This window comes from Chrysochloris asiatica, unplaced genomic scaffold (assembly GCF_000296735.1).
Source record: "Chrysochloris asiatica unplaced genomic scaffold, ChrAsi1.0 scaffold00017, whole genome shotgun sequence".
Taxonomy (NCBI): domain Eukaryota; kingdom Metazoa; phylum Chordata; class Mammalia; order Afrosoricida; family Chrysochloridae; genus Chrysochloris; species Chrysochloris asiatica.
The window spans coordinates 32713405-32726139 of record NW_006408535.1 but is presented as its reverse complement, the minus strand read 5'-3'; the positions used below and the strand labels follow the sequence as shown (position 1 = coordinate 32726139).

Here is a 12735-nt window from a genome sequence, read left to right as displayed (position 1 = left end):
AACAAAAGACCAATATACAGAAAACTGGAAAACACTACTACAGGTAAAACAAGATAGCCTTCCCTGCCTAGAAGAATAAATAAACAAACTTTGGTACATACACACAACGGAATACTATGCAATGTTGAGGAATAATGATGAATCTGCAAAGCACCTCATAAGATGAGTGACCCTAGAGAACATTATGCTGAGTGAAATGAGTCAATCACAAAAGGACAAATATTGTATGAGATCATTATTGTAACAACTTAAGAAAAGGTTTTCATACATAAAGAAACATGCTTTGACATTAACTAGGGCTGGGAGGGAAGGAAGGGTGATTCACTGACTAGAGGGTAGACACATGCTAGCTCAGGTTATAGGGAGGGTGATGCACAAGAAAAAGGAGGGTGGTCGAAGAATGATGAGGATAGGTGAAGACACAGGGAGGTATGTATGCATGAGCTAAAGGGAATAGAGGTAAATAGTGATATTTACACAATCTTGGAACAACAGTGTTTTGTGCGTAGATACATGGATTGAGACATAGACTGAATAGATAAGGGAGGAAGAAAGGGATATATATATGTTTATGTAAGAATGTATTTGTACATGAGTATTTACCTTTCCTGCAAACACAACTGTGAATGTGGTGGAGCACATGGCGGGGTAAAATGATGAAAATTTCCTAGATATTATTAGATATCTTAAGCAATGAGTTGTTGGGCCTGAGGGCTTAGGACCGCAGTCTTTTGGGTACACCATGGTCAATGGCATAACATATTCCACAACGACAATGTTCTACATTCTACTTGGTGAGTATTGTCTGGGATCGTGCAAGCTCATGAGCAGCCATCTAAAGTACATGTGTGGAAGAAAGAAGACTGATAAAAATGCGAGGAGCTTGGGATCAAGTAGTGCAATGGACTAATGGGACATGTGAACGAACATCAATCTCCATGAATCTGAGGCCAGAAGAATGGGACAGTGTCCGGCTACCACTACCAGCTGCTCTGAAATGGATCATATTAGAGGGTCCCAGATAGAGTGGGAGAAAATGTGGAACAAAACTCAAAAATATTTTAAGAAAACAATAACAAAAAACTGTTTTACTGGTCAGAAAGAGATTGGAGGAATCTGAGCCTATGGCCCAATTTTTAGTCAAATAGAAAATAGGTCTTTTTTTTTTTTTTTTTTTTTTGAATACAGAGGATAAGGCTGAAAGATAAATTAAAGTCAGATGATGGAAGCAGTGAGTGAAAGTTTACAGGGCAGATCATCAGTTTTACATTCAACAAATCATATACCTTGTTTCATTACAATTATTATAATCCCCTCCATGTACCATTAGATAATAGTATTTCTCTCTATTCATTTTAGCTCTTTTTTTTTTTTTTAAACACTCAGGCATATATAATAATTCACACCACCAAAGGACACATTCTGCAAGTCTGTCTCCTGACTGCCAGCTCTTAGTCCCTCTCTTCTCATGAATCTAGAGTCCTCAGTTGCTCTCTCTCTCCATGTCCCCACCTCTGTCTCCATCTCTGGTGTCTTTGCTTCTCTGGATAAGATCTCACATTCTGCTTGTGCTTTTCTCCCTTGATGGTCCTAGGGTCCTTTGTTTCTGGACTGTAAGATTAACTACTCCTCCATTTTTGATACAAAACTTCTACCTTTACAATTGTGACAGTCGCAATTAGTCATGATAACTATTACTATTATTTCATAAGAATCTTATCCCCATCTTTATTAATCTAGACCCATCTAGACAAGATGAAAACTATTCAGTGGGGACTCTTTCTTCCCCCACAAACTCTTAAACTAGACTCCTTCTTGAAACCTTGTAAGCCAGTCACTTCGTGCTTTTATTGCCCCCTCATTTTAGGTAGCCAATATCTAAGTTGCCCATCCCTATCTACCCTGTGTACAGAAGGGATAGCGTTGATACTTGATGTGAAGACTCTGTCCCTCTTTGTTCTCTCTTTATTTAGAGTTACTATCTCCATGAGTATAGGTCAAGTTCATCAAATTGTAGCAATTTACCCTCGTTTCCTTTATTAAAAAAATTGTGGGTTTTTTTTATCCTCTAGTTGAGTTCTGATTATCAAGCCATCAAGGCTAGGTCAATGGGTACTATCTGCAAGTTTGGGTGTTCTTGTGCATCTCCCCCCACTTCATATCAGCTGGATGCTTCACTCTCGCCCTCTGTGGCTATGTCTTTGCACAGGTCTCACCACACTTTGGACCAATCAGCCCTTCCTCTTCTCTCTCTCATTTCCAGGTAAACAGGAGTTTATGGACCATGGTTAAAGTCAGTCCATTTCTTCACTGCTGCCTTTCCCCCTCTTCCACTCACCAGTAGGCCAATGTAGTCATTAGCAAGCTTACATGGCTGCGCATGTGTTCCCTTTGAGTTCAGTCTTAGGGGGGTGAGATAGGGGTTTTTTTGTTGTTGTTGTTCAGTGCTGTTGACTCAGTTCTGACTCATAGCGACCCTATATAGGGTTTCCAAGGAGTGGCTGGTGCGTTTGAACTGCTAACCTTTGGCAGTCCAGTCCTATAGTAGTACCACACCAGGACTCAGATAGATGTATAGAGTGGAAAAACAGCACTAGTAAAGAATACCCACCATAGAATGGCCAATCATTCAAAATCGAGTGGAAAGCAAATAGGAGCCAAAGGGAGAAAGTGGGATAAGTGTTGTTGCATGGAGGGGATTGCAAGCATGGAGATAAAACAGCGTATGATTTGTTGAATGTAAAACTGATTATCTTGTCTGTAAGCCTTCATTCAATTAACAATAAAAAATTAAAAAAAAAAAAACAACCATAGCCTTGGAAATCTTATGGGGGCAGTTCTACTCTACCCTATAGGGATGGTTGAGTTAGTATTATCTGGAGGACAGTAGGGATGGTTTTTTGTTTGGTATTGTACCTATATACTAGACCAGATCCCAACTTCCTTCCTTACTAAATGAAACCTCCCATCACCACCCAGACATCAGTCCCAACAATTCTTTGTATAACAATTATTTTATGTCTCCTTTTATTATCCTGAAATACAATTCATAATGCAAGTGAGGTCATTACAAGGTGTGGGGGCTGCTTTCTGCCCCCCCCCCACACACACACACACTGCCAGAAGGGGTAACATCCAGTGTCCATGGTAGTGGCAGTGGGGAGAGGGTGTAGGGGCCAAGGCAGTGGTATCACTAAGATTGTCACCTGTCACCCAGGGCAGTTACTGGTCACTACCACACCATCCCGGTAGCCCTCCAGTAAAGGTACAGGCAGGCAGATGTGGACGGTTGGCATTGGGCATTGCCTTGGCCAATGCTAGAGGGGAGGAGCTGTAGGGAACCCCGAGGGACTAGGACCGCTATTGGCTGAGGACTTCCGGGCTGGTGATATAAGCCAGCGTCAAGTGAACAGTGCACAAAGTGTGTCGACCTGACCCAGCAACCGCAGCTCGGTGGAGCGCAGCGCGGATCTGAGCGGAAAAGGGCAGGCTCATCGCGACGACGTCGAACTGGACCATGGGGAACGAGATGGGGAGCTCGTGAGTTGCGCACCAGGCCCATGGGACTTCGGAGGTCGCTGGGGAGTAGAAATGGTTGTCACTGAAACCTGGGATCCTGGCACACGGAGCCGGGTGTCAGGTGCAGGGCGACAAAACAGGGGGACAGCCTGCGCGGGCAAAGGGCGCATGCAGGGATCGAGCTGGAGTGGCGCCACAGGAGCAGGAAGGGGACTTGTTAGTGCAGTGTAATCTACTCTACAAAAGAACCGGTGCGTGAGTCACGGTGTTTGGAGAGGGTGTAAATTTAGAGGGAGACACACCCGCTGGGTCCACACTGCTCACACAGGGAAGAGAACTGCAGACCCCAACACGGTCTCCACAATGTGGAGTTTAGGCAAAGCCGTGACAAGATTTTGATGCTCAAGTCAGGAGTTTCCCCTTCTGAAAAAAGATTGGCCACCTTTCTCGCCAGCAATTCCTAACTCATTGAGCAACAGATCCCGCTCACTCCTCGCATAGCCACGCTGTATATATAGGGTTTCTGAGGAGCAGCTGGTGTTTTTGAATTCGCAGTTCAGTTCTGATCATACAGCGCCACACCAGGAGTGCCCCTGTCTCCCTACACCTCAGAAAACCGTTCTCTCTGCTTTGATTGATCCTGGAATCCCCAACCCAAGTCTATCACTAGATAGCATACTGACTTTTGGACGCTCAGGGTGCGCTTGGGCAACTAATGATGGCAGGTGTGTCCTTTGTGTGACTGGATTTACCAGGTGGCCACAGCTTCATACCTCTTTAATTTCCTCTTCCTTTCTTGGGAATGTGCTTTCACTGTGTGCCTCCTGACTACCCTCTCTTAATGCTTTCTTTCTCTCTAAATGCTTTCTCTCTTTTTTGTCGGTGGTGACTCCAGCTTTATTGCCCTGTCCCCAGCCTCCTTTCCCAGCTACTTCCTTGAAGATAGCCTGATACATAATAGAATGATATATAGCTTCCTGGACTATGATTTTGAAAACAGAAAGTGGTTTTTTTCCTGGAGATTTGACTAGTTGTGTTGACCCTTGTCATACCCAATTCCACCTTCTTTTTCCTCCCTTGGAATCATTGGTCTTCCCAGATGAGTGAAAAAAATTGAATTCAGAACTGTGAAGAAAGTTCTGGGTTCTGCTAGTGTATGTGCTTTGGTGAAGAAAAAATGGGAATGGGTCTGGATGCTGAAGAGTGACAGGGAGGAATCCACTGGTAGGGAAAAGCAAAAGACAGGTTCAAGGGCTGTGTGTGCCAGAGCCTTTTAGCAGAAATTTTATTAGCAAGTAATTTTAAAATTGAGACTTGAAGATTTTGTTGTTGTTAGGTGCATCAAATTGATTCGGACTCATAGTGACCCCAGGTACATCAGAACACAACATTGTCTGATACAGTGCCAGGCTTACAGTCTTTCTGATGTTTCAGTCCATTATTACAGTCACATGTCAATCCATTATGCTAAGGGTATTCCCCTTTTCACTGACCCTCTACTTTACTAAGCATGATGTCCTTCTCCAAGGACTAGACATTCCTGTTAATATGCTCAAAGTGCATGAGACAAAGTTTCACGATTCAGGATTCTAATGAACATTCAGGCTGTACTTCTTCCAAGATAGACTCCTTCATTCTTTCGGCAGTCCATAGTATGTTCACTATTCTTCACCAAAATCATATTTCAAATGCATAAATTCTTCTCCAGTCTTCTTTATTCACTGTCTGGATTTCATTTGCAAATGAGATGATTGAAAATATTATGGCTTGGGTTTTAAGGTGACATCTTTGCTTTTTAACACTCTAAAGGGATCTTTTGCAGTAGATCTCCCCATTACTTTACATCATTTGATTTCTTGACTGCTGCTTTCATGGGTTTGATTGTGGATTCAAGCAAAATGAAATCCTTGAAAAGTTTAAACTTTCCTCCGTTTATGATAATGCTGTTTATTGGTTCATTTGTGAGAATTTTTGTTTTCTTTATGTTGAGATGTAATTCATACTGAATATGATTTTCCTTAGTAACTGCCTCAACTCCTCTTCACTTTCAGCAAGTTTGTGTCATCTGCATATCATCGGTTGTTAATAAGCCTTCCTCCAATCTTTGTACTTTTTCCTGTAGTCCAGCTTTTAAGATGATTTGCTTAGAATGCAGACTGAGTACGGTTAAAGGATACAACCCTGACTCACACCACTTCTGATTTTAAATTATTCAGTATCCCCTTGTTCTAATTGAATGTCTGTATCTTAGTATATTCAGGTTCCACATGAGCATAATTAAATGTTTTGAAATTCCCATTCTTTGAAATATTAGCCATAATTTGTTATGATTCACACCATTGAATGCCTTTACCTAGTTATAAAAACACAAGTAAACATCTTTCTGGTTTTCACTGCATTCAGTCAAGATCCATCTGATGTCCAATGAAATCCACATCCTCTCTGAATCAGGCTTGAATTTTTGTCAGCTCCCTGTCAGATGTATGACTGCAACAATTTTCCATTTGGTTACCTTTCTTGGGACTGGTCACAAATATGGATCTCTTCCAATCAGTTGGTCAGCTGGCTGTCTTCCAACTTTCTTGGCATAGACTACTGAGTACTTCCAGCACTGTGCTAAAACATTTCAGCTGGTTAACTCCTAGAGCCTGGTTTTTTTATTGCCAATGCCTTCAATGCCAGTTGACTTCTGCCTTCAATATCATCAATGCTTGATCATATACTCCCTTCTGCAATGGTGTATATTGTTGTTGTTGTTGTTAGGTTCCATCAAGGTGGTACCAACTCATAGCAACCCTATGCACAACAGAAAAAAACATTGCCTGATCCTGGGCCAACCTCACAATTGTTGCCACACTTGAGCCCATTGATGCTGCCACTTTGCCAGTCCATCTCACTGGAGGTCTTCCTCTTTTTCTCTGACCCTCCACATTACCAAACATGATATCCTTCTCCAGCAATTGGTCCCTCCTGACAATATGTCTGAAGTTTGAGAGACGAAGTTTGGCCATCCTGGCCTCTAAGGAGCACTCTGGCTGCACTTCTTCCAACACAGATCTGTTGGTTCTTTTGACAACCCATGGTACTTTCAATATTCTCCACCAACCCCATAACTCAAATGCATCAATTCTTCTACAGTCTTCTTTATTCACTGTCCAGCTTTCACATGCATATGAGGTTATTGAAAATACCATGGCTTGGGTCAGGAGCACCTCAGTCCTCAAGCTGACATCTTTGCTCTTCAACACTTTAAAAAGGTCTTGTGCAGCAGGTTTGCCTAAGGCAATACGTCCTTTGATTTCTTTACTGCTGCTTCCATGAATGTTGATGGTTGATCCAAGAAGAATGAAGTCTTTGACAACTTCAATCTTTTTTCCATTGATAAGACTGTTGTTTATTGATCCAGTGGTCAGGATTTTTGTTTTCTTTACATTGAGATGCAATCCAGACGAAGGCTGTGGTCTTTGATCTTCATCAGTAAGTATTTTAGGTCCTCTTCACTTTAACACGCTCAAAGTACCTGTAGCATAGCTTCCAAAATCATAGAAACTCACAAGCCACCACAGTACGACAAACGGGCAGGTGAGTGGTGGAAATGGTGTATATACTCAACCTACATTTGCATATGAACAATTGATGGGTTGTTCCACAGTCGGCTGATGGCCTTGTTTTGGCTGATGATATTGAACTTCTCTATTCTTTTCCAACTAAGAGATATCAAAAGTAAACTTTCCAAAATCAAAGACAAGGAAAGAATCTTGAGAGCAACTTGAGAAATACAAAAAGTTATCTACAAAGGAGAACCAATAAGGCTAAGCTCTGATTTATCAACAGAAACCATGCAGGCAAGATGATAATGGGATGACATATACAAATTTCTAAAAGAAAAAGATTGCCAACTAAGAATCATATACCCAGCAAAGCTGTCCCTCAAATATGATGGCAAAATTAGTACATTTCCTAATAAACAGATATTAAAGGAATTTGTAATGAACAGACCAACTTTACAAAAAATGCTAAAGAGTTTTCTTTGGACTGAATACTAACAACAGCAGACAACAACCTGAGATTAATATACATGACAACATCACTCAGAACTCAATGCAGATATAGAAGTATTTAAAATAAAACAAACCTGCAAGACTGAAAATAGGAAACCAGAGATATCAATGTATAATAAAGTCAACTACAAAGCAAAAAGAGGGAATACTGTAGATACAGAACTTTCAATGGCAAGGAAGTCAATAGATTTCAAGATAAAACAAACTGTTTTAAGCAGATAAAATTTAATAAATTACAAGATAACCTCAAAGAAAAATAATACAGCTGTACATTAAAATTTAAAAAAAAAAAAGAAACTCAGAAAGGTGTAGTAAACATCAACACAACCAAAATTAAAATGAAAAGAAAACCCACAAACAAAATGATCTCAGCAGAGAAAATTATGTGGAACAAAGAGTCTAGCAGCGCCACACACACACACACAAAACCCAGAAACAAATGACAGTAATCAATGCATACTTATTGATAATTACACTGAATATAAATGGGTTAAATGTACCAAACAGGCGACATAGAGAGCAGAATGAATAAAAAGAACAGATCCTTCAATATGCTGTCTACAAGGGACATCAAAAAGATGGAGGCAGCCTAAATGCCCATCAACAAAAGAATCGTTAAACAAACTTGGATACCTACACACAGTGGTGTACTACAAAATGTTGAAGAATATTGATGAATCTGAGAAAATCTCACATGGGTGAACCCAGACGACATTAAGCTGAGTGAAATTAGTCAATCACAAAAGGACAAATATTGTATGAGACCAATGTTATAAATACTTTTAAAAAAGGTTTTCTTGATGAAAGAACCAATATATGATAGCTGGGTGGGGTCGGGGGAATTATTCTCATGGTAACATGGGGGACAGGCAGTATACAACAAGCAGGAAGTTAACAGAGGAAAAATAAAGATATCTTTATCACAGATGAAAATTATATCACCCTGAACTTCAGAATAAAGGTTAGAGAGATGGATGGACTGCTTACTGGGAGGAGAGGCCGAGCAGGCATGGCAAGAGAGGGAAACTGACTGGCAAACAGCTGGCCAGACGTGCTTCAACCATCTTGTAAGGAGTTTTGGCAGCAGAGGGAGGCCTGCAGGAGATTTGCATGAACGGAAGTTGGAAATATTCTTTTTGACAATGAACGTGACACCATGCCTCTTGAATATTATCCCCAGTATAATAAACCATATGATTGTCTGATTCAAAATGATCAATACCTGTCCATTTTTGTCCACTTTGCTGTTGTTGTTAGGTACTGTTGCGTTGGTTCCAACTCATAGTGACCCTATGTACAACAGAACGAAACAGCAACAACATAGTTGTTGCTATGCTTGAGCCCATTGCTGCTTCTACTGTGTCAATCCATCTTGTTGGGGGTATAACTCTTTTTTGCTGTCCTCCACTTTACCAAGCATGATATCCTTCTCCAGGGACTGATCCCTCCTGATACTATATCCAAAGTATGCAAAATGAAATCTGGCCATCTTGGCTTGTAAGGATCACTCAGGTTGTACTTCTTCCAACACAGATTTGTTTGTTCTTCTGGCAGTCCATGGTACCTTTAATATTCTTCTCCAGCACCATAACTCAAATGCATCAATTCTTCTATGGTTTTCCGTATTCATTGTCCAACTTACACATGCCTATGAGGCTATTAACAATAACATGTCTTGGATCAGATGCACTTTAGTCTTCAAACTGACATCTCTGCTCTTGAATATTTTAAGGAGGTCATGTGCAGCAGATTTGCTTAATGCAATATATATTATTTGATTTCTTGACTGCTGCTTCCATGTGTGTTGATGGTGGATCCTAATGCCTAGGATATCAAACTTCATGTGTTCCATTTTATTTTTGACATCTTCCAATTTTCCTGGGTTCTTATTTTGTGAAGTGAGCCCAAAATCTGTGTTTTCAACAAATGTCTGCTGAGAAACATATATGGTCAACCCTACTCCAGCCTTAGACAAATTGTGCCTGATGTTTTGCATGCAGTAGCTTATCTCATCTATGGTCTGAATTACCCCCTTGCAATTTCATGGGGTGGAGGTATATGTGGGCCCGGAGATCCCAGAAATAAGGATTCAGTGAAACAAGGCATGGCACATAGACTTCTACTATGTCTTAGTATTTGACTGAGGAGGATGTGGAGGGTGAGGGTTCCAAAGGCTACTGAGTTTGTTTCAGTACTTGAGGTTAGTGTTCTTAAGTGCTGTCAAGTAGGTTTTAACTCATAGCAACTCTATGTAGCGTTTCCAAGGAGCAGCTGGTGGGTTTGAACCACTAACCTGTGGTTAGCAGCCAGTACACTCAAGGTTGTTGTTGTTGTTAAGTACCGTCGAGTCGGTTTCGACCCATAGCGACCCTGAACTGGGTTTCCAAGGCTGTAAATCTTTACGGGAGCAGATCGCCTCATCTTTCTCCTGTGGAGCAGCTGGTAGTTTCGAACTGCTGACCTTGCGGTTCACAGCCTGATTTGTAACCACTACGCTACCAGGGCTCCTCTCAAAGTAGATACTCTTAATTATACCCTGGGAGGGGGATAAGGAGGATACTGAGGAGGATTGAATTGAGTTTGTCCTTGCCCTAAATGAGGTCTTAATCCCATTTCAAGTGTTCCCCCTAGCCTTCCTCCTTAGGTTCAGCCCCTTCACTACTCGTTTTGATTATTTCACTACACTTCTCTGTAGGGAGGAAGACCATGCAGTCTTCCTCCTCCACCTTAGTTTGGATATTGAACAAGCCAATTATAGCAACATTGAAATTTAGACTACTAGTAGAAACAGACTTCATAAACTTTTGCCTGGCTTTGGAATGGAGTTGATTTTATGTCAGATGTAGGTCTGATTCAGGGAAAGGTGGGAAGAAGGGTGAGCATAGTGAAGTCTCTAGTAAAGGAAAGGATCCTCCTCTCTGGAGCAGCTCTGTGACTAATTTTGCAGTACCCTGCTGCCTCATATTCTTGTCGCCCTTCTGTACTGACACTCATCAGCCATTGCTCTATGATGTACTTGGGACTGGAATGGAACTCACTTTGATTTTTCTTTTTTTCTAGATTAGAATATGAAGAATACAAGAATACAGCAGAATGGCTTCTGTCCCACACTAAGCACCGACCTCAAGTGGCAGTGATCTGTGGCTCTGGGTTAGGAGATCTAGCTAACAAAGTAACGCAGGCCCAGATCTTTGACTACAGTGATATACCCAACTTTCCCCCAAGTACAGGTATTGGCAGTGGGAATAAGAGAATGGGACTGAGGGATATTGTTGGGATTCTGTAGAACCCAACCTATGAAGACCAATGTTTCTAAGCCTAGACTTCTAGAGGAAAATAGTCCACCATAAGTCAGAATGACTTTAGAAAAAAATTGTTATTGTTGTTGTTGTTGTTATGTGCCGTGGAGTCCGACTCATAGCGACCCTGTATAGGGTTTCCAAGGCTGTAAATCTTTACGGGAGCAGAACGCCTCATCCTTCTCCCGTGGAGCAGCTGAAAGAAATTAGCCTAGCAGAAATTCCTTGGTATGTCAGTGGGACTACATGATGACATTTCTACCTATCCTTATCTGCTCAAAGCTCCTTAAAACTCTTCAAAAATCCTCATCTCCCCTTATATACCATCATTACCACACACACAAACTCTCATATTATCTCCAGACTACAGTTTATGGTGAAAGCAGTGTCTGAAAACTCCCAGGTCACCATCAGGCCTCCTATTTGATATCTTCCTGCCATTTGCCATACCCCCACTTATATCTACAATCCTAGTACAAGGCTCTGGTACCCATCAACAAATGAACATACAGGCTGCCATGTTCTTGCTGAGACATACACAGATAATGCATAAATTCACAAACTCTTATTCAGATTGACCTTTTGGAAAGGGAAATGAGTAAGCTGTCTTCTCTATAATAGAGAATACTATAAATAGGAGACTATTTCTACTGTGGCATCTGAGAACACCGTTACGTCTATTTCCTAGTAGCATCCAGAAAGCTCTGAGGCCAAACTTAGAAAAGGGCAGAAAAAATAGTATAAAGCTAAACACAAGTATAGTTAATTTGGTTACTTATTAAGTTTTCAGATAACTAACTGATCCTGGTTTATATGCTAACTGTTGTCATTTTTATCTCCCTTTCTCATTTCTATAAAAAGTCAAGACTTTTACAAACTATGTGTAAACCTTTGGAATAAGACTGGGAGAACAGAACAGGGAGGTGGCAACGGGAATCGAATATCAATCTGTCAGCTTCCTAGAAGCATCTAGAAAATTCTGAGGCCAAACTTAGAAAAGGACCAGGTAAAATAGTAAAAAGCAAAGGACAAAGGCAGTTAATTTGGTTTACTTATTAATTTTTCAGATAACTAACTGCACCTAGTTTATATATTAAATGTTCTTGCTTCTTATCGCCCTTCCTCTTTGCCAAGATGTGTTTACACCTTTGAGGTAAGACTGGGAGAGCAGAACAGGGAGGTAGCAATGGGGATCGGGGAAGAAAACTTTTAAATAGAGACAAACAGAGAGAGACAGGACTTAGTCTCTAGAAGATATGGTAATGGTATTGACACCATCGGGCACTCCTACCCCCAGTGAGACATGCCCTAAACTAAGTGATAATTGGACTGGTTTTTTTTTAATTATTATTGATCTATTTTGTATACTTCACTTGGGTTTTCCTCCCTGTGTCAGCGTCATCTTTGCTTTCTTACGTTTTTTCCCCTCTCTCAAATAGGATTCTGTATCTCTCAATTCTCTCTCCCAGACCTTTCATTTCTAAAGGGGTAGATTCGACAAACCCATTACAGGACACTGCCAGAGAATGTGAATAGTAATAATGGTGCTTATGTTTGTATGAGTGTAATGGTTAGGGTTTTGTGTCAACTTGACTAGACCAGGATTCCCAGAGATTTAGCAGTTGGGATGTGCTTATTCTCATGGTGATGAAACCTAATAACAGGCAGAGTTAACTCTATGATGAGTGGCTATGAGTAGCCAATCAACTGAAGGAATGCTTCCTTGGGGGTGTACCTGCTCCCAATATAATGGACACATGAAAGGGACTTTCTCCATCTCTATCTCTTCTGCTGAGAACCTGGCACTCTGCAATTGTAAGCCATTTCCTTGATAACAAATTTCTTTATATATATAT

The 12735-nt window shown here is 41.0% G+C and overlaps 1 protein-coding gene across 1 annotated transcript in view; it reads left to right on the top strand.

Moving 5' to 3' along the window:
• The first annotated feature begins 370 nt into the window (after window positions 1-370).
• LOC102834627 (purine nucleoside phosphorylase-like) overlaps window positions 371-12735 on the top strand; it is an 18436-nt gene continuing 6071 nt past the window's right edge. The window contains exons 1-3 of the mRNA XM_006835553.1: window positions 371-429; window positions 3441-3746; window positions 10641-10810. Of these exons, the coding sequence (XP_006835616.1) occupies window positions 371-429; window positions 3441-3746; window positions 10641-10810 (535 nt within the window). The remainder of the gene's footprint in view (window positions 430-3440; window positions 3747-10640; window positions 10811-12735) is intronic.